Source organism: Salarias fasciatus, chromosome 5 (assembly GCF_902148845.1).
Source record: "Salarias fasciatus chromosome 5, fSalaFa1.1, whole genome shotgun sequence".
Classification (NCBI taxonomy): Eukaryota; Metazoa; Chordata; class Actinopteri; order Blenniiformes; family Blenniidae; genus Salarias; species Salarias fasciatus.
This window is the reverse complement of record NC_043749.1, coordinates 25,457,359-25,478,812: the sequence shown is the minus strand read 5'-3', so window position 1 is coordinate 25,478,812 and position 21,454 is coordinate 25,457,359. Positions and strand designations below refer to the sequence as shown.

The following is a 21,454-nucleotide window of genomic DNA, read 5'->3' as shown; positions in this document are numbered from 1 at the left end:
ATGTATGAGTTCATATTAGTATTAATGAGAGGTTATACGTATGCATGCATGAATTCATTCTCAACAGATGGCATGCATTGTTCTCATCATCCTTGTCTGCAGCCCAGCAGTTCCATATCAAGAAACAGGTGAAAGAGGATGAGAAATTTGTCAAGTGTTTTCTGCAGAATTTTTAAATATGTATACCTCTGACACTGTCTGAAGTCCCTTTTTTTTGCAGGCAGACCGGTAGATTTGAAATCGCCTGACGTGATTGATACATTTGATAAGTTTAACATCCTCCAGCAGCCACCTCACCTGTGGGCGACTCGGCTAGTTTTGGGCGGACGCTGGTGACACCTGCTGGCGAAACATGGGTATTGCCGTGGTCTCATCGCTCCGATTACATAAACTTCTTTAATTATCTGTGACAGTTACGTTTTAGGGCACTTTTTATATTATCTTTTCTTAAACAAACAATTTTCAGTCAATAATAACAAATATTTATCATGTTTATTGTCTTTTGTTCATTTTATCAAGACAGATGGAAGTATGTACCACGCCATGATTTTCTAGGGGGGTGAAAAATATTAGTTATTATTATTATTACGCCCTATGCACAATCAAATGATTGATTTCACCATAGAATTGAACAAAAATTAGCTTGTATTAGCTTTGATGTTACACATACGGAAGACATTTTATTTATTTCGTTGAAGCAGCATTAATCAACTCCCCCCGTTTGTTGGCGAAGTTGGTCGCGTCTGTTGCCGCTGTGTGTTTCTCTTCTTCCTGAAAGACTCTCGCATTGGAGCTGCTGATGTCGCTGTGGTGAGAGTCTGGTGAGTGCTGGCTTTTTTTCTTCCACTTTTACTCATCCGTGCCAATGTCAATAACAATTTCAAACTGCTTTCAACCCTCGCGTGTCATCCCTGAATACGCCCTTTTTAATGCTTTTCGTATTTAATGAGTGTTACGCCTCTTTTGTGTCCCTGCCTCCTCTTCATCCTCCCGCTGGTGTCGTGGTCCCTCTGGTCGTTTTAATGTTTACAAACCCAACCGGAAGGCAAAGTGCTTCAAGACAAAATAAACAGTCTGAATGTGCACGGTGCGGCGCAAGTCCCGGGTCGATAGTTTAGGATAGGTGGTAATGATTAAACAGCCACGTCCGGGCAGCTGAGGGCATTTAAAGGGAAGCTCCTTCACACCGAAGAGGGAGGTGGGCAGCAGATCACACTGCTGCAGGTGTTCGCCTGTTGGTTTAGTTTGCTGCAAGACAGCATCAGAAATGAAGACTAATTCTTCTCTCAGGGAAAAAAAAATCACTGTGGGGAAGTGCTTCATGCAGAAACACAGTCAAGAGTGGGATAAAGTGAAATAAAAAGGCAGCTGAATGGTTTAAAGGGATGCTTTGCATCAATATTACTTTGCTTTGATTATAATCTGCAGAAAAATACTAATCTCTCTGTAAAACCGCTTTTAAATAAATACTGTCAGTCATATTTACTATCCATCAATGCGCTATGTGATTTCACAGTTAAGTAATCTGGTATGTTTCCTGACTGCTTGATTTAGTTTGACAGTTGAAATGTTCCAGAAGCCTGAGTATTTCTGATGTTTTGTTTGTCAAAATTGTTTTTAATTTACTGTCTGTGCTCCAACTGATCGTGTATCCCCACATTAACCCTGTACCTTCTGGTAGACTCTGACCTTTGAGAATTTTGGATGTGCATTTATCTTCCTGGTAAATAGCAGGCTACAGCTTGAACTGGTCACTAGTCGATCAATAAAGATACACTGGAAATTATCCACACAGAGAGCATGTCCCCACAGACAAGTCAGAGTCCCGAGTTAACTGAACAAACATGCATTTGTATTCAGGGAGGAAGCCAAAGTGTGATTAGAGTACTCATTTTGCATATGAAGATGCCAACATCTTTGTCTATGAATTGACAGGTGGTTTACTGTTGTTATATTGGACTATTGTTTCTGTGCTGGTGCACACAGGTGAGAATGTGATCAGTATTGTTGAAATCCTTTTTCATCAAGAAGGTGGTGATATGCACCCTCTCAACTTGTCATGTTTTGCCGTATTGGCAGTTTGCTGGCAGCTTCTGGCTGTTTACCTGTATACATGCTGTTTGACGTCTGGGTCAGGATAAGAAGTGGCGCTCCAGCATATGTGTGTTGTTTCCCATGTACATGCCGGAGTAGATCGATTTTCCGTCACGTTACCAGTCCTGACATGCTTATATGTACTTTGAAAGTCTAATATTGATTGGGCAAAAAGAAAAATTAATTTCAGGTGTTAGGTGTTTAGATGTAATCCTTTTGCACAACAGGGCTGCTTTTTTTTATGTACACGCTTCAGTTAATATAAACATGTCCACAGTAACTGAAAGGGTGGTTTCAGCTTCTTTATATACTGAGCAAAAAGAACCTGAGCGTGATAAAAGATGAAAGTGATAGAAGATGTTCTAAGATCAACTTATCACTGCTGATTCAAAAGTCTTTGATATTTATTTGTGTGTCTCTTTTTCAGATAGCTTGAGTTGGTCAATCCAAATCACCATCGTGTATCTTCTTAAAAACTGAAAATATTATGTTTGCTGTAACTTTTGATGTTTTGCCGTTCTTTAAAAAAAAAAAAAAAAAAATTGTGTTATTACCATAACGTGACCGCTGATTTCTGTCTGCTGTGATTCAATATAATGGCATGGTGGTAGAGTGTAGTGAGAATAAGCCCACAAGAAACTCTTGCGTGTGACTAAGATTAAAAATTAAATAGCTTGTTGCCAAAGTCAGTTTTGCTAATGTGTGAAGCAAAGGCTCTGTTGCATTTATCCATCTTTTCATTATTAATATGTTAGCACATGCAAAGCACTCACTAAAGAATTTGCTCTTGTTGCATGCTGATAATATATATATATTTTTTTCTTTTTTCATAGATACCATTGAAGAAGATCTTAAGATTCCCCAAAGTCTTTTCAGTCGTCTCCCACATGGCCGTGCAGCGCTCACTATCAGACTGAACCAAGTGTGCCCGGCTGCTGCAGACCCTTGCCCTCGTAGATGCCGCTCGGTCCCCGTGTTTGCAAATGGCTTGCTGTCTGAAGGACGAGCTCCTCTGTTCCATCTGCCTCAGCATCTACCAGGACCCCGTCAGCTTCGGCTGCGAGCACTATTTCTGCAGGAAGTGCATCACCGAGCACTGGAGCAGGCAGGAGCCTCACGGAACGCGGGACTGTCCCGAGTGCCGGAGGACCTTCACCGACCCGCTGCTGTCGCCCAGCCTCAAGCTGTCCAACATTGTGGAGCGCTACTCGGCCTTCCCGCTGGACGCCATCCTCAACGCTCAGCGGAGCTCCTATCCTTGCAAGGACCACGAGAAGGTGAAGCTCTTCTGCCTCACCGACAAGAGTCTGGTGTGTTTCTTCTGCGACGAGCCGGCGCTGCACGAGCAGCACCAGGTCACCACTATTGACGAGGCGTTCGAGGAGATACAGGTCAGTTAAAGCACACACGCGCTGACAGCTCATTAGCGAGGGCGAGCCTGACATTTCGTTGAAACCCATCAGCACTCTGCCTCACATCGGACTCATTCACCCCGTGTGAGCTGCCCAGACAGTTCAGCATTAACTCCTCTGCTGCTCCACTAAAGCACGTTGGGGATTTGGTGCTTTCCTCATGAGTAGCCGGTGCCGAGGTACGAGACGTAACTCATTTATGTTTCCCTGATGCCCACATGGATCCGCTGACCTCGGATCATAATGAGATTCCAGTTAGCAGCTCCTGTTATGATCAGAGGTCAATGGGTTTGCCTCCGTAGAGCAGAATGAAATGGATGAACAGAGATTTAGGTATGCAGCCTCACAGGGAATGAATTGCAAACAGACTTTAAACTTCATATTTTATGAATTAAAATAAATTTGAAGGATCAAGTAGTCAGCCTTCAGAGCAGACTGAATGGTTTTAAATTTCATGAATACGATCTTTTTTTAGGCAATTTATTCAACTTTTATCCAATTCTACATATTTTTTTTTAATTAAAAAGTTCTGTTTGATGGTGACACATTTTCTGCAGCTGTATTTATCTTTCTCATATGTTCATGTTTTTCTCAAATACTGTGTATCTGTTGAAAGGAAATTTGAAATGAGTGTTTATTCATTTTCAAGAAAATGTATATTTTCAATCAAGCATACATATTGAGCCGGCTTTATATACTTCTTTAAATTATTCTATTTATTATTATTATAAATCCTTAACTTTTCCCTGTAAAAGGCCGGCCATTAACACATTACTGTGTTTGTAACGGTAAAGTACAGTTGATGCTATTTCAAGAGCATTTCAGATTGAATTAAACTCCAGTTCTCAGAGACAGGCCACTTTTGTTTCCTCCATCAACCTGCATTCCCTGTCATCTCTCTGCTTTTTGCTCAGCCTCAAAGCAATAAAAAATTAAAGTAAATTCGGTTTGTTTCAGTCTTAACTCGGCAATGAATTAAATTTAAATGCTTTTGAAAATGTGTGTTTAAATGGGGCAAAAAAACAGACTGCCAGTCTCTCAATGATGCATTGCACTTCAAATCCAGGATACATGACAGTAATTGGCAGCGACCTGGGAAGACGTGAATATCCTTACAAAGCTTGTGTTAATATATCATATGGGTTTACTCTGAGTCGTGTTTTCCATGTTAACACCAATGGTTCAGTGTTTGCTTTTCTCTCACTGTTTGGATAAATCCATTCCCACAGAGCCAAAATCCAATAACTGTGAAACAAAGCTCCTAATCCGGGTCTGTCTTTCCTCCAGTTTGCATAGCAACACATTCCGGTCTAATGTTGTTTAGTTTGTTTCATTTCTCTCGTCTGCTGTTGCCAGTGTGGATAGCTGTTCGTGCTCCATCTAATGTAAAAACACTTAGCTTCCTAATGTATCGGCAGGCAGCTCGGGGACGCTCCTCTGATAAGACGCCGAGAGTTAATGTGCAGCTGTGTGGATTTAAAGATGTTATTTCAAGATGTTATTTGCGGGAGATGAAGATTGCGCTGACCTGACACCAGCTTGTCATGGACTTGTTCATTTGGTCGTCTTTTGAAACAGCAGTGGCCGACGGAGCAATGAGCCTGGTGTCAAATGACAAAGACATGATGCTCAACGTCTGCAGAGGCTTTGTGGAAAATGACCAACCAGAAGATGGTGGGTCTCATCTCACTGAAAAGACGATCTAAATCAGGGGTGTCAAACATAAGGCCCGTGGGCCAAAACGGGCCCCCAAGAGGATGTGATCTGGCCCACCAAGCCAACAATAAAACTGAAGAATTTCTAAGAAAACATTGACTTTTTTCTTTTTTTAGAACTGAATTTTTAAGAGTAGCAGACACAACGGAGAGACCTGAGCTGAGATATCGGTGATGCTGCTATGAAAATTAGGATTAGCCTCAAAGAAAATGCTGTTAGGGTGAGTTTATAAAAACATGCTTATTACAACAGCCATGGGAGACTTATTATTATTTTGGTGGGGATTTCACTGCAGTTTGTTCCAGAAGATATAATTAAGATTGTCCTATAGATAAAACTACACTCTTGAATCAATTATCCTCATATGTTTTTGGATTGTTGGAGAAAATTGGGCGTTTGAGCCAGGGTTGCTCACACTGTGAGATGAAGTGCTGTCCACTACACCACTGTGAGGCCGCTGACCCTAAAAAAAGCCTTTTGGCTGGTCTTGGCTAAAGCAAGTATGAAACATGGATGATTTGATGGATGAGTGCGGCGGCTAATGTGTCCTCAAGCCACTAACTTCGCAAAGAGATGAGGAACTACTGCAGAGGTAGCTCATCCCAACTCTGCAGCCCCACATATTCTCATTTTAAACTGCCTTCAAGTGACAATTTATCAGACTGCACTGCTCCCAGCTACACCTGCCTTCATCCAAGTCTTTTTCTCAGACTATAAACAGACGATGATGACTAATATCTCTGCAGTGTGGGAAAATGCTTTCACTTTAATTGTTCGGTTTTAAATGGATTTTCACTTGTTTATATGATTTAAGATTTTTTTTTTTTTTTTATGATCAGCCAGAAAGGGATTTATATAATTACCAATTAAGTCTGTTGAATTCAATTAATGGATGAAATGTAAACATTGTCAGGCAGTTTGTAGGTAACTTAGAGCTGCAGCTGCCCTCCCCCCGGTTATACATTAAAAATAATTAACAGTGCTGGGAACATCAATGCTGTCGTCCTCAATTTGTAATCAGGCGCTACGCTGGAAGCTTCAGAAAGGTCAAAACTGTGTAATTTTGGAGCAGAAGTAATTAGGCCCAGCACAAGATGTTTCTCTTTTCTTGGACACCGGCTCGTCCCTCGCCTTGGAGCTCTTTTCAAGGCGGTGATCTGGCATTTTGTATTCTGGCAGGAGCTTTGGAGTCTTCCCAGATCCACAATACTGAAAGAGAGTACGAGCACACAGAGGCCCCTTCGGAAGCTGCCGTGTCCCATGATGAGCTTGGCATGCTCGCCTACAAGTGGGGTGTTTTGTTGCATAATGACTCATCCTCCTTATCAAACACAAACATCAGAAAAACTGTTTTCTGTCTTATTTGTTTGAGCATAAATTCAATGAGGAACTGAACATTTATTTGCTGAAATTCTATTATTGAAAGGAGAGCATTTCGGTAATGCCCTCTGACATCAGGAAACTCACAGATTTCTTTCCAGTGAACAAACAGGAGCTTTGTGTCATGAATGTGCGAGAGCTGTGCCTGAAGGCAGAACTTCACTTTAAGCGTGGGGCTCGACAATGCTTAGCGAAATGCCAAAACAACATGGTGAGGATGTGTTAAAGTGCAGCAGCAGCAGCAGTCGGCTCCAGTGTTTGGGCTATCTGGGCCAGAGGGGAACACGTATTGCCAACTCGGTGGCCTCTCAGAATGAACCGTATGGTGGGAAAGTTTTTAGATTAAGGCGGAAAAGTAGGTTGAGAGCCAAAGCTTGGTCTCATTAATTTCAATTCATTCAAATAAAATGTTGTAGGGAAAGAAAAACAACAAGAACAAGTGCGGGAAAAAAAAAAACAACCTCTTGGAACACTAAACAATGGGGGGAAACATCTGCCTCGACCAATTGGGGCTAGAAGATTGTAAACACTGAGAGGAATAAGACTGTGAACAATAAACAGTGAGGATCAACATTGTGTAGGAGCTGGAACCACAGTTCAGAACTTCACAGCAGAGATAACTGCAGGTAGGTACAGAAAGATAAAGACGCTTGGACGAGAAATGCAGAGTTTATATGCATACCTTAAATAAAGAGATGAAGAAGAAAGGCTGGAATGCATTGAATTGAAGCCTCGAGACTAAATCTATAGCAGCTGAACTGAGAAAATTGCCTTCGGGGACCAGAGGCAGCCCAGACAGGATGACAAGTCAAAAAAAAAAAAAAAAAAAAAAAAATCCTGCCGTTTGGTTTTAAGTCTGCAAATGTTCAGTGAGGATTGGTGACTCTGTTCACAGAGGAGATAAACTGGACCATGGGAGCGATCCAGTATTACTCTGACAGCATCAGTTTCTCAGCAGTGTTTGTTTACTTTGCGTCATTGTCTGAACTGCTGATGAGCAGCGTCTTTCATCACCTTTTGGGGCTCTGTTGTTTTCTCTCGTTTGCTCAAATGATATATCAAAGGTGGAAAATAGGTCACACAGTGATGTAGTGGTTGGTATTCTTGCCTCACAATGCAAAAGTCCTTGGTTTGAGTCCAGGCTGGAGGCAATCTTTGTGCACAGGTTTTTCGGGATACTTTGTCCCACAGTCACAGAAAAGCGTTGAGGTTGATCGAGGATTTTGATGTGAGTACATGCAGTTGTGTGTTTTTGCCTCGCGATGGACTGGAGACTTGTTCATCCACCCTGCTTTTACCTTTCCCTTTGAAGGAAGAGAAGACGGAGGGATTAAAAACAGCCTTCACGGTGGTTAAGATGTCTGTCACATCCAGTGTTTGGGTGTCTTTAGACGTCTGCTGTCCGTCCTACATTGACACCTCAATCAAACTCTACTGGAGCTTCTTTGATCTGAGACTTCTTCACAGTGGGGACTTCCCTTGTTTGATACTCACAAAAATTTTAATTGTTTTCACATTAGTGAACCACGAGAATGTAGGAATCTCCACAGAATTCATTTTAATTAAGTCAAATTCTTCTAAGTTAAAAGACATTCGCAGCCAGTTACTGTCCAGAACGGTTTTGAAATATCTGCATCTCGGTGTGGATGGTTTAATTATAACAGTCTGAATTTGAGTGTACTGGGGGAGCGCAGTTACGTGTTGAAAGCCTTTGATTTCATATTCTCAGTGTTATTTCCAGGGAGTTCTGCTTACGCTTGTCATGTCATCACTGCCTCAACTTTGTTGACTCCGTCTGACCAGTTTCTGGTGACGAAAGAGGCCTGTGGTTAGTCCGTGGCTGGATGTAATCTCCTTAGCCTGGCATGCCACTGCGCTGACCCCAGGCCTCCAGTCTTTGCCTCCTGCTGATTTGCATCCTTTCCCTCTGTTAAGCGCTTCTGAGGCCATATGTGTAATGTGCAAACACCGGACCGCTGCACGGTGATGCTCACATCTGGCAAACATTCCCTGAGCGCATAATTGCAGCCTTGCACGTGTTACTCAACCTAAAGGATATTAAGGTAGGATCGAGGAGGATTTATTCGTGCCTCTGCCATTTACTTCAGGGAGCAGAGATTTGACGGGAAACTAATGCATTCTGATTAGTGTGGGGTTTTAATTCCAGCTGGGATATCGGACAGCATGGGCCGCCATTTGAAAATGCACTTGTATTGCCAAATTATCTCAAACTTCTTAACTAAAACATGAAACAAATTCATGGTCAGCATTAGAAATCTCCAAGCAGCTCATTTTAATTCCATGATAGTTTGTTTTGAGGATTTCGGCCCAGCCAGGCTCATTTTTGAACCCATTAAATGAGGTTACATCCAAGAGTCCAGGCATTCTTATCTACAGAGGCCCATTCCTTCACTCTCTCAAACATGTGCCTTATGTTTTGTTGAATAATGCCGTTATTTTGGGCATCGTGGTAGGAGGTGATGAGATTATGGTTTCTTCCCTTAGTCATGCTACAGTTGGCGCCGTCCTAACCATAGGGTGGCTGGATCGCTGTAGCCCTGATTGGAGCTGGATGAGACTGTGTACTTATTGCCACATCACTGTGACCCAAAGTTGGCAGTGAACTCCCACGGAGGAAAAACTAAAAGCTGCGGCAGCCACTGTGTTTTAATTTTGATGATGGCGACTGTCAGTGGACTGTGTGCTGCAACCACAGCACTGCAGAGCCGGACAGACTCTTCCCGCTCTCTCGTTGCCCTTGGGATATGTTTCCGCTCTAGTTGACGGTGGCATAAGACGGGGAATCGGCTGCAGCCGCTGGATCTCCATGCATGTTTGGAGGCTGAACTTTGTTTGGGAGACTATAGATACAGAGGGCCAAGTATGAGCAACTTTGACTCTTGAGAGAGTTGCATCCAAAGGGCCAAATTGCCTAGCCCATCCATGTATTTGATATTTTTAACCTGAAATAAATGCAGTAATTTAGAGTGATTTCACTTGATAGCCACTTAAAATGACCCTGACCTGTGAAATCTACAATGTGTTTTGTTACAAGCCTACATGTGCCACGTGTCCTCTTAGATGTGTGGACCGCCCGTTGCTCATGTCCACAGTCGACTATCAGAAATGAGAACAACAGGCAACTTAGACAGGTTGCTGGTCTGGGTTTGACTGAAGCCCACGCTGCAGAAGAATTAAATGATTGCGGCAGTGCTCAGTCACCCACACGTACCCGTCAGTCAGAGTGTCCCGGTGCACCTGTGCCGTGTTTTCCAGTAACACCCAGTTATTCTTTCCTTATCGAGCGCAAACAGCAGGGTTAATCATGAAAACCTATTAGCATTTCTCTCGTCTCCCTCGCTGTAATGCAGGGTGGTGTTTGAAAATAAAGAACGAGCACGCCGGCCTTTGAAGTGTTCCTCTGGCGGTTTAAAAGCAGGCCTGTCTTTCACTCTCCGACTGTCAGCGCCTGGCCAAGACCTCTCTTTCTCTCTGAGCCTGCCATCACCATGCATGGCCGTGCTGCTGCAGTAATGAGTCAGGCAATTTCAAGGGCACCCACGGCTGCCATCTCCCCTGTGGCTCGCCTCAGTCTGCTCTCCTTTTCCTCTTGCAGCTTTATCTTTCTCTCACTGCTTGTTTTTCCCCTTCACTATGATCGCTCTCTGTATTCTTCGCTCTGAAATATGGGCTTTATTATGTGCCGTATATGTGGTTTAGAGATAAGTTTCTTTGCGGGAGCTGGTTACCAGTCCCCCACCCTGATAATTTGCAGCCATCCATCCACCCCCCCTCTCCGATAAATGAGTTGTCCGGCTTGGCGGTCGCTCGTGGTGCGGCGGTAGAAGAGGCTTCGTTCATGCAGAAACTGAGCCATGGGGAAAGACAGAACAGTCATGTTCCATTAGAGGAGTCCTGGCATTATAATCCTCATCCACAGAGAGGCAGGAGCTTGCACAGCACTTATTACTGAACCCGCTGATGATGTTTGGAGCAGGATGCATGTTCACTTAAGTCCAGACTGCTGCTAGATTAGCAGATAAACAGCTGCAGTGATCGGGGGGAAACGAGCTGGTGTGGTGCCCATCGCACACAACACTTTGTCTTGTTTGGATGATTACTGGGGCTCGTGCTTAAGTTAAGCGAGTCAGATGTCTGTGCATCTGTTGTGCATTAGGGATGTTCATGTACCACTTCTGTAACGAGACGGTAATTTTGCAGTTTGCCATATGTTTTTTTTTTAGCAGTGAATAGCAGTATCGCAGGTGCAAAGAGAATAGGCCATAATGATCAGAAAAGCTAGCTTAAGTTCGACAGCTGTTTCCTGAATAAATACAACATCAGACACTTTCGAGAATAACCGTTATATCTGAAGGTTTCTTACTGGTAAAGGCATGAAGAATGCATGAAGTGTTATCCTAACATATTCCCTGATTTGTTCTGTTTTTCTTCGATTCCTGGAAAGCTTGTGAGTTTTATTTTTGCCTGTAGTGACACTGAAACCAGTGGTATAGTCCAGAGTGAACGGAGTATACCCAGCATTGTATACACCTATGGTACTCCCAAGAATCCTCCTGATGCACCACTCAGCAGTATCTATGAGCCATATCGCCTGTTTTCTTCTCCAGGAGGAAGAAGCCATGGCTCACCCTACTCTCCCTCTGATTGGCTAGTTACTGCTCACTGCATTCTCTGATTTGTTTGGTTTATGTCTATGTTGGCATGATGAGCCAGATTCAGAGACAGACTAGAGCAGGTCGTTGCGAGGCATACCGTATATTGCCAACTGATAAATTGTACCAAAATTATAAGATGACGAGAAGAATTCGATGGACGGACTTCAACTAAATAGAGTCGTCTTATAGGGGTGTGAATCTTAAAACAATTTGATTCAATTCAGTTCCGATTCTTGGCGTGACGATTTGATTCAGAATCGATTCTCGATTTAAACCACTTGTTGATTCATAATCAATGCTCTGTTAGTAACAAGGTGTGCCAATACCAGGATTAACTACATTCCTGTAACAGCTAGGAAGAGCAGTTTAGCTGTTCAGCTTCTGTTCAGTCACAGCTGAGCTGGTGATCGCATGGGAAGAGGAAGAGAATGGAAAAAAACATGATCGGAGACGTTCAGGCTGCTCATAATCGATCATTGTGTGAGTCGCAGTAGTTTTACTGGCTAGATGTTTGGATCAGATGACTGGGAAAGTGATCAAGATGATTGGGAAACGATGGAAATCAACTCGGGCCAACTGTGGAGAGTAGGCTTGGCTCACAGTGTGAAAAATGTCTTTTCAAACATCAATACTTCAAAATTTGGGATCGTTTCAGAATCTTAATCTATAAGACTCCTGATTTGGATGCAGTCAAGAGTGTCTCCAGGGATCAGGACACCACCGTGTGGAACAAGAGGAGGTCATGTGTAGTGGTTAGCACTGCCACCTCACAGTGTGAGGATCCCCAGTTGGAGCCCTCACTTGTAGACCTTTCAGTTTGGAGTTTGTTCTTCTTGTTGGCGTCTGGATCTTCTCCTGGTAATTTGTGTGCCGGTAAAAATAAACCTCACATGTTTCTCTATGGGAGCAATGTACGACCACATTAACCCAAACATTAGTGTATTAATCTGCTGCTCACGGTGCTAGCTCATGATGATCAGGCCGAGACAGTAACAGTTCTCATCTCGACAATCGCACAAGAACTGCTTCCATTTAATAATGTCTGACTTCCTGGACCTTGAGGCTTCAGGAAGTCGGCAGCAAAGTGCCTCATACTTCAGCAGGATTTAAACAACTGAGGAATGCTTCTAATACATACAATATTTAAAATACTTAATTCATTATTACAGTTTCCATTGAGTCGACGTGCCTATTCTTAACACAGCTTGTTCTCTGTACATCTTTGTTCTTGTGATTTCGCAGTCTGCAGGTCTTGGCAGGCTTGTTCGAGTGTTTCAGGTGGTGTCACTTGTGCCAATAAACAATTGACCTTGCAACTCCCTTTTATATCTACCCGTATCCATCATTTAACTCGGCAGAGTAAGTGCAGCCCAAGAATTTATTAGGCTTCCTGTTCACTTTACGGAGAATCATTGATTTGCTGGCCTCTTTGTATCTGCTTATTTTTGTGCTTTTCTTTTTCCTCTTGGTTAAATTTACATGTTTATTTCTTCTGTTAAAATCCCGTTCTCACAATGGCACACATGTAGTTCATATTGAAAGTGTTGTGGACAAGTGTTTGATTCACCTCAAGCTGTGTTGTGCTCAGTGGAGTTTTCTTTACTACGCTCATTAATAATTTTATAGCCCATATGGTATCCGATTAAGCATTAGAAACGAGTAATCTTATGACAGTATGTCTTATTTCAGGACTGCAGCGTAGCAGCTGAATGAAGTGCCAGTATGCATTTGCCTAGCAACAATATAAAGTATAGCGCCCCAAAAATAGCTTCTGAGAGACATGCATATATCAGAAACTTGGTGAGATGCACTGTTTCCAGTGACTCATTGTGAATGAATGCATTGTACCTGCATTATGAATCAGTGGTTGTGCGTGTTCCTGTCAGCTTGTTCGACACGCAGGTGGCAGGTTTGCTGTACGTGCTGCGACTGGTCTGGCAGCCCGGAGTGAGAGCGCGGATCACGGGGGAGAGGGAGATTTGCCGGTCATCTTAGTCAATGAAAGGGGAAGTGCTGTCCTCAAAGTTTTGCGGCTTTAAGTGAGGCTTAATGCTAAGCCCCGGTCCTCCTAATGTGAGGCAGATCCGTGGGCAGAGCTGCTTCAACACCAGTGACACTGTGATAGAGATTACATCAAATATAAAATGACTGACAGGGAAACTTGTACAATCATTTACACTGCTTCTGACTGAGACGGAACACATTCGCACCTCTTTGTAAGAAGGATTCTTTTTTGCTTTCAGTTTTGTCCGTGTCAGTTTTTTATGTAACACACTGCTGTTCCCCAGTGCTAAAGCCATGGGAGTCTGAGCCCTGCCTTGATTAGCTGGGGAATTAAGTCAGATTACAGGCCATTGTTCTCAGGGGTCTGGGCTGGGCCGGACGGGGCCGTAATCTCTTGTAATTCCCTGTGTCCGTGATTTGCTGCAGTTGATTTAATTAGTTTTGCAGCTGATAGGAGTCCTCATTTACAGCTCCCAATCAGCCCAACTCAGACCTGACACTCTCCCCGAGCTAACCAGCTGCTGGGGGGGGAGGAGAGAAGGAGCGAGCACACGTTCACCTCTTAAAATGACTCATTAGTCGAAATGAGACTTGAGCACTTTGTTTCCCAGCTAGCCTCTGCTTTTGTTCTTACCATACAGGTGCTGAGGGACGGCCAATAATTGATAGGCCGGCCAATGCTATGAAAACTCACACGTGATTAAGCATGTGTTCACTCTAGATTAGATAACTCGTGTCAAATTAAGCAATAGTTCCTTGTCTTTATCTATTGTATGGAGAGCTTCCAATGGAAGCCGATAAAACTGAAGGCTGATTTGGCATGTGCAATGAATGTGATCATAATTCGCCTTGTAAAATACAAATCTTTGATTTGTCACTTCCGAGTGCACCTTACACTCAGACAGAACTAGTTGCCTTTGTCTATGTGTTGTGATTTATCTTGTTATCTTAGAAATGTATTCCTAAGAATAATGCTTATAAAAAATAAACCTATTAATCCTAAACACACACAGTTGAATCAGCACTCAATTATCAATGAGGGCTGGTGTCTGCAGGGATGTGGAAGAGTCTGTTTTTCAGCTGCTGAAACAAAGCTATTTTCTCTAAAGTATCAATATTTTATTCTATTCCCAAACATGATATTGCAATTTCTAGGTATCAGTTCTTCTAGTGCCACTGAGACGCTCCAGTCATTTCAAGTATGCGATTACCTGAGTCCCACCAAATAAGTATCAACTTGATAAATGAACACATTTAACAGCTGCCCTGTTTTTTTCCCCATCGCCATGGAGAGCAAAACGTTCTCTAAATAGACCAAATTTCTCAACAGTCATACGTCTTGCTCAAGTTTCTGGTCTAAAAAAAACAGATACCGCGTTCATTAGTCATAATGCATCCAGCTGTATTTTCTGTCTCCTCTTGGTCTCGTTCTGCATACTGACAGCGTTCGCCGCTCCAGCAGCTGTTCAGGCATTTAGCACATGCTCCCATCCTCGGTGACTTACAATAACTGCTGCTGTAAAACAAGTTGAGCATTCCTGAAGCATTGTTAGTGTGGGCTCCATCTGATGGTCTAGAGGTGCTGAAGTGTTGCAGCTTTATCCAAAAAAAAAAAGGTTAAGTAAGAATTCCCCTCTCATCCACATTTTTAAGAGAAAACTCATCTGAGTTATTTTATGCTGGTTATGCAACCAACTGCTTGCTCCACCTTTACTAAAGAACAGTTTCATGGCCGTTCAGAGAAGAAAAATGCATCATTAAAAACACATTAACGCTTGCAAGGAAAAGTTGTTTGGAAATATTTGCTTGATTTACTCCGATCTGGAAACACATCACAAATTAAAAAGTTTTTCTGTTTGTCTCTTTTTTTAACTTTTATACCAGTCAGTGTCCTCTTTATGAGCTTGTTCAGTTTTTTTCTTTTGTTTTTAGTGCATTTCAGTGGTAGTGATGACCTATTTTGAAGTTTTCAGTTCAACAAATCTGCACCTCTGAAAACAGAAAAAAAACTTCTTCGGATGCCTTTTTCACACAACGTTGAGGTCTCCTAACCTGTGAGACTACAGCCAAAAGGCATGTCTGAAACTTAATATCGACAGCATTGAAAAGCTGAACCAAGCTATACACCCACACCTGCCCAGTTAGCTCAGCGCTCTGGCTGCCATCAGAACTGGAGCTGTTGTTTTGCTTTCCTGGAGTTACCATGCAGGGTGTGAAAGATCCCTCCGTCAAACAGAGAGCTTGTCATCGTCTCGGCTCTTCATCACGCCGGGACAGCGGTCACGGCCTGATAGCGGGCAAAGTGGAGGACTTGATTTATGCTTCCTGTCTTCTTCTTCTGTCGTTGCTGTCAGTGAAGTAAAAAGCAAATTCTGTAGGATGGTATTAACGGCGCATTATAGATAAGCTTCATCATTATTCAATCAAATATAAAATCATAATGAATTACTCACAATACTTTTTTTTTTTTTTTTTCAGCCGACTGTGCTTGTGGCTGTGAAAACTACAGTCCATATAAATGTGTCCGGTGTGTCTATATTGCCTGTAGATGTAAATCTGAGTGTGTGCGTGTGTGTGTGTTCCTGTTTGCACTGCGATGAACCAATGACGCAGGTAAACAATGCAGGTTGTTCAAATGTCAATGCAACACATCAGTCATCAGCTGCAATAGTTTTATTAATTATGCATGCTGGGATATGACTAACCATCTTTCTGTTGGATAGAGATGTTTCAACCGACATGAATATGATCAAAACTGGAATAATGAAGTCCACATCAAGAGACTTAATCAGTATCTCAACTCTCCATAACTTCATTTTTCAAAAATCATTCTGCATTATTGGGATTGATTTAACCTTTTTGCACCGCATTAGGTAGAAAGAGTAATCCACTCTCATTAAGTATCATTTAAGACCTGTGCAGGATTCATAAGTTGCTATGATGGGATCAGAATATTCTTACAGATTTTCCTCATTTCATTTTCTTTTCTTGATGAGACCAGAAATATCTACTCGCTGTTGTATTGTTGATCCATCAGTGTGTGATCTTCTATTAAATCCACCTCGAAACATATTTGTGGATTCATATCAGCTGTAGAAGCTGATGCTTTTTAAAATTAACGAGCTGGTTTGAAATCGGTTGTGTACTTTCTAGCTTTCAATTTCCTCCAAGTCTTTTTAGTAAGGAAAAATAAACAAGACCTCTGTCCACATTTTAAACTTAATCACTCCCATCTGCTGCACTGGTCAGTGAAACTGACAGGCTCCAATTTTAAAATGAATCAGACTTTGTTTTCCAACTTTAAGAAGCTTTCACAAGTCAAAAGGGAGCAGTAATTTTTTTTTTTTCTCATTGTCGCAGCCATTAGGTGCTCAATGTCCGGTACACAAACATGTGGCTGAGCATATGGACGGTAGCTTCAATTAGCAAAGTACAATATGGATGAGAGAGAAAAATAATCCGAACTTTACATCTGATGGTGTTTCTTATGTGTCTTAGTAGTTACTTTGGGTTATTCATAAAAGTTGCATCATTTTTTCCCCTAATTTTATGTAGACTGTTTGCACAACACCATGTACTTTACTTCTTGACCCCATTTTCTCTTTAATTAATAGAGTTTCTGCAAACCCAAACATATTCAGTTTCTAAAGTTTGTGCGCATGATGAATGCCTGTGTGGGTTGATACTGGTTGTTATTATTAAATCTGGGATGCGTGAACCATAGAAACATTTGTTTTCTAGTCTTGTGCCTGAAACTTGTTTTTTTAATGTAGCAGTCCAGACTGCAGCGTGAATAATACTGGAAATATTCAAGGCATATATATACCAACTAGCAGACATGACTGCAGGCCACGCTCATAATTCACAGCACTGTAGTGCCACTGTTTGCACAGAGCGGATGATATGTTACAGTGCAACGTGACAAAAGAGGCGCGCTTCCCAAATATTTATTTGATGTCAGAGGACTGAGAGAAAGGAAGACAGACAATCTCTTTATTTGGTCAGATAGTGCTGTTGGCGATCTGCAGCCTACATTACACACACAAACACACACACCAGCTACACTACAGGACACCCAAGCCGCTAAGATGAAGTAGAGGCAAACAAATCTGTGTGTTATCCATCCCGTGTGGCGCTGCCTGGCATGCAACCCATATCGTGGTTTTCCACAAGGTGATTTGTGCGCCTAACTACGTGGTTTTATATTAACAGCATGCTGACTATTAGAGATCTGACTAATCCTAAGAAGCTTTTTTTTTTTTTTTTTCCCTAAAAAAAAAAAAATTACATGAGCTCGTGTTCAGTTGTGGCTAAAATCCTCTGCTAGTCAAATATATCCAAGGGTCATTCTCAGGGTGTGTTTACCGAGCGTGACCCAAAGCTGAAGTCGGCCTGCGAGTCAGGAAAGAGATAATAGTGTTGGGAAATACAGTCCCTCAGACGAGTGCCGCACTGCCTGCGTTTGACTTTGGTCTCTTTGTGTGTTTGTTTGCTGTCTCCAGGTGGAGTTTAAAGTGCGCTGTGGACATTTTGCAGCTGAACCGGTGGCGGGAGTTTCAGTGCTCAAATAATGAAATTTGCAAATCAGTCCTGAACAAAATCAGCAGCTGATCTTAAACCAATAAAACATTGGGTAACACAAGCTGGTAACTCCACGTAAAAGCAATGAGCAGTCTTCCAGGTCTCCTTTGGAGTCTCAAATGATCTTTTCATGGTTTTTCTTTGATATGTACAAATCTAATTTTGACAGCCTTATTGCAGCTGAAGCCTCTGGGCCCCCCTTGTAATCTTCTCTGCCCCACCAGGGGGTGGGGTGACGCTGGTGCCAGAGGCAGGGGACACCATGCGCAGGTTAGCCGTCAGTCACGGCGCGAACACAAAGACAGAGACAGTCATTCATACTCAAATTCACAGCTACCAGCAATTTAAGGACTCCAGTCAATCCCAGCTGCGTATCTTTGGGCTGCAGATGGAAACCGGAGGACCTGCAGAAAATCCACGCCTCTGAAATACACAGGTCATTTTTCACATTCTGGTTTCGTGCTTTCACAGGAACGAGATCAACACTTTGCTTCAGAGCGGTTTTGTTCATTATCTCTGCAGTGTGAAATCGTTCTTTTGAGCTGTGAACTTTGACCTGCTGTTATCTAACAGACACTAAATTTAAAGCATTGGAAGATTCCCTGCTTTTTGGTTGTGATGTGTGGGAAAATAAACCTAATAGATGCTCCCGAGACTCCGTTCCATGGTCGAACCTTTAGTGGTTTGCACTGTAACAGATGCCAGTGGGACCCTGAGCAAGGTGTCCTCCTTTCATAAATGCATCGTGAAGGTATCCACTTTGCTCTCGACACTGACGCATGAACCCAAAAAGGTCTGAAAAGTTTCAGTTTGGTCTTCGTCTGTACAACCAGATGGAGCTTCCAAACATGGATGCTAGTCAGTTTTGCTAATGATCCTTTCTTTAGGAATAATTATACAAGTCAGTGACTCATGTGAGAAGCTTCTGGTTTGTTAGGGATCTCAGGGCGTCGCTCGGGCCTCAAGGATATTTTTTTCATTATATATGAAGGGTTTTTTTTTTCCTCCTCTGGTTGCCTGTTGAGATGATGTATAGCCCTCTCCCAGATGAACATCTTGCTCTCGACAGGGCTGATTGATGGTTCTTCATTCAGCAAGGGGCTGAAGCCGGTTGCTGCATTGAGCATTACTCTGATACTTCACATCAAGCTCTGTATGTGTTACCATCGCCTTTCCGTAGCATCAATTTCCTTTTTCAGTTATAGAAATGTGTACATCTTGCACTCTTATTAGGAAATGTTTGGGGTGTGTGTGCAGTGCTGTAACGACAGTCCTGACAGGTGAAGCTGGAACAGCCCCGGGGCTGAAGGGAAATCAGCCAGTCCCTTCTGCCAGGCCGGCCAGTGACTTTACACTCTTATCGGTCAACACCTCTCAGATTTCCACTTGAGTGCCAACAGCCGCCTCCCTGTTCCTCTTTAATGGCTTGTCCTACACTGTGTAGATTATCAGACTTCATGCTGATGGCTCTGAGATGGCTGTGTGTCTGTTAAAAACCCTCAGACACCTTCCCACATCGCCGCCTCCGAAATGTCAGGCACCTCTCTCAGCTGAGCGTGTAGACCTTTGTCAGCCATTCAAACATCATGAATCTCTTTCATTTCAAGGAGAATTTTATTAAAAGTGACTTGGAGTGTTCTGTGTTTTTTTTTTTTTTTTTTTTTTTTGTTCCTCAGTCTGAGCTTTTCATGTTTGGAATGATGCATTTGCATACTCTGCGCCCTTGCTCGCTCCGGGAAGTGGAGCAGCAGCCTCTGAGCATTCATCATTTACATGACGTGTCCTATATTTGGAGGGCTGTAGGAGGCCGCCAGCATCAGTGCTTCTCCTAAACTCTTTCACTAAATGTTGCTGATGAAACAGAAGTAAAACCTGAGGGCGGTCATCTGTGATGACGCCCAGGAAGGCAGCCGAGCTGAGAGAGAGGTCCTCTCGTGTCAGTGTTTTCTGCCAAATGTTGGGCAACTCTGCCGAGAGCACAAACTGCGATCAAGACTTGCGTCTTAGTCTCCAGCAATGTTAAATAGTTTTTACAGCAGGAAGTCGATGTTAAACCAGAAATTTCATTTTATTATGAGGACTTTCTTTCAGGCTTATATACATTAAAAATCACTTTTGAATTTAACTATTGCTTATCACAGGCACATTTTTGTAGATAGAAGAATAAATGGCCTTAAAACTAGTGTGTACATCACACTAAATGCGACTCAATACAAGGTACTTTTGCTCCCTTGTGGTGATCTGGAGGTTCTTCGGGTCTGTGTACACACACCAAACATATTCCAGCGACTTCCTGAAGTCTTCGCCTTAACAAAAGCGTACCTGATGAAAGTCATTCCTGTTATCGTCTCAGACTGGGCGGGATCCCAGCGTCTCTGGGTAAACGATGTCAAACTGTGTGTAGCAGCGCTAGCAGCAGCAGCAGCCGTTTGATGTGCTTCAGCTGAATGTGGTTTAGCGTCGCTCCAGGGGAGTAATTATCTCAGTGTTTCCTGACACAGCCTACATGCTATCTTATTTTTGTTTTCCAGATGGAAGTAGTGAGACGTCTCTCCAGCTTCCCAATTTATGGATTGTTTTCGAATTATTTTTCAGACTATAAAGTAGGAATTGTTTTCGAATAGAAATGTTCAGAATTTCCAGCTCAACATTAAATGTCAGAAAAGGATGAAAATTGAAGTCGTCAGAGTTGAAGTTAATTGCTTTTTCATCTAATGGACCAAGACCCAGAGATCAGTACTGGATGTTTTTTGGTGTTTGTGTTTTTGATATTTGAGAATTCGAAAATGCTCTTTATATTCATTGGTCTAATTTTTTTTGTTCTTGACTGGAAAATAGGATAGTTTAGTTTTCAAATATATTGACAAAACGTTTTTTGCTTTATTCAGTTGTAGTCCATTAGCAAAAAGTAATATGGACCATTTAGATAATCAGATTCTGTAATTATCACATTTAATATTCAACAAGGCTGGAAATGTTTGCTTTTTGTTTTCAAATGTAATATTAAGACATGAATAACAGAACAATTAACTCTCGAAAGGTATTCTCTTTTTCTCGCTCTCGTCAGCTGGGATCGAGCTGAACTGAAGATGGCTGGACGGTTGTAGCTCCGCAGTGTTTCTTAGCTCCTCCTGGAGAAAAGCATTGTATCTTCTCTAATTTCGAAGTTTGTTCGTTGTTGTATAGGAGTTGATTGCAGCCCCGTGCACGGTGCAGGCTGCCTCTGTCTCGCCAGGACCAGGTGTTGGGAGTGAAGAGTGCGTCGGCGCCGCGGTCGGGCCCTCCGAGGCGGGCCCGCTCAGTCAGCTCAGCTCAGCTGGCCTCGGCCCGCTCGGCTGGCTGAGCTCAGGCTGCAGCGACGCTCTCGTCCCCCCGGAGAGGCTGCAGGCTCTGCTGATGCCAGAGGAAACAAGGCTCAGGAATGTAAGGCACAGCTTGAGCTCAATTTGGTGTCTTGGAACAAACACACCAGGGTCTGCAGCCTGAGACAGCAGTTCTTCTCGTGTCCTGCTTTTTCATTTTTTTTTCTTTCTCTTCACAAGTTTGTGTGGTCAGAGGACGGACGAGCTTCGGTCGCGCAGCTGCAACTTT

General features: G+C 42.8%; 1 protein-coding gene across 2 annotated transcripts in view; it reads left to right on the top strand.

Annotated features, from left to right (window-relative positions):
* Positions 1-757: 757 nt before the first annotated feature.
* trim62.1 (tripartite motif containing 62, tandem duplicate 1) overlaps positions 758-21,454 on the top strand; it is a 40,418-nt gene continuing 19,721 nt past the window's right edge. For both annotated transcript variants that reach the window (XM_030091751.1, XM_030091750.1), the window contains exons 1-2: positions 758-821; positions 2,928-3,485. In XM_030091751.1, coding sequence (XP_029947611.1) covers positions 3,078-3,485 — 408 coding nt within the window. In that variant the 5' untranslated portion in view covers positions 758-821; positions 2,928-3,077. The remainder of the gene's footprint in view (positions 822-2,927; positions 3,486-21,454) is intronic.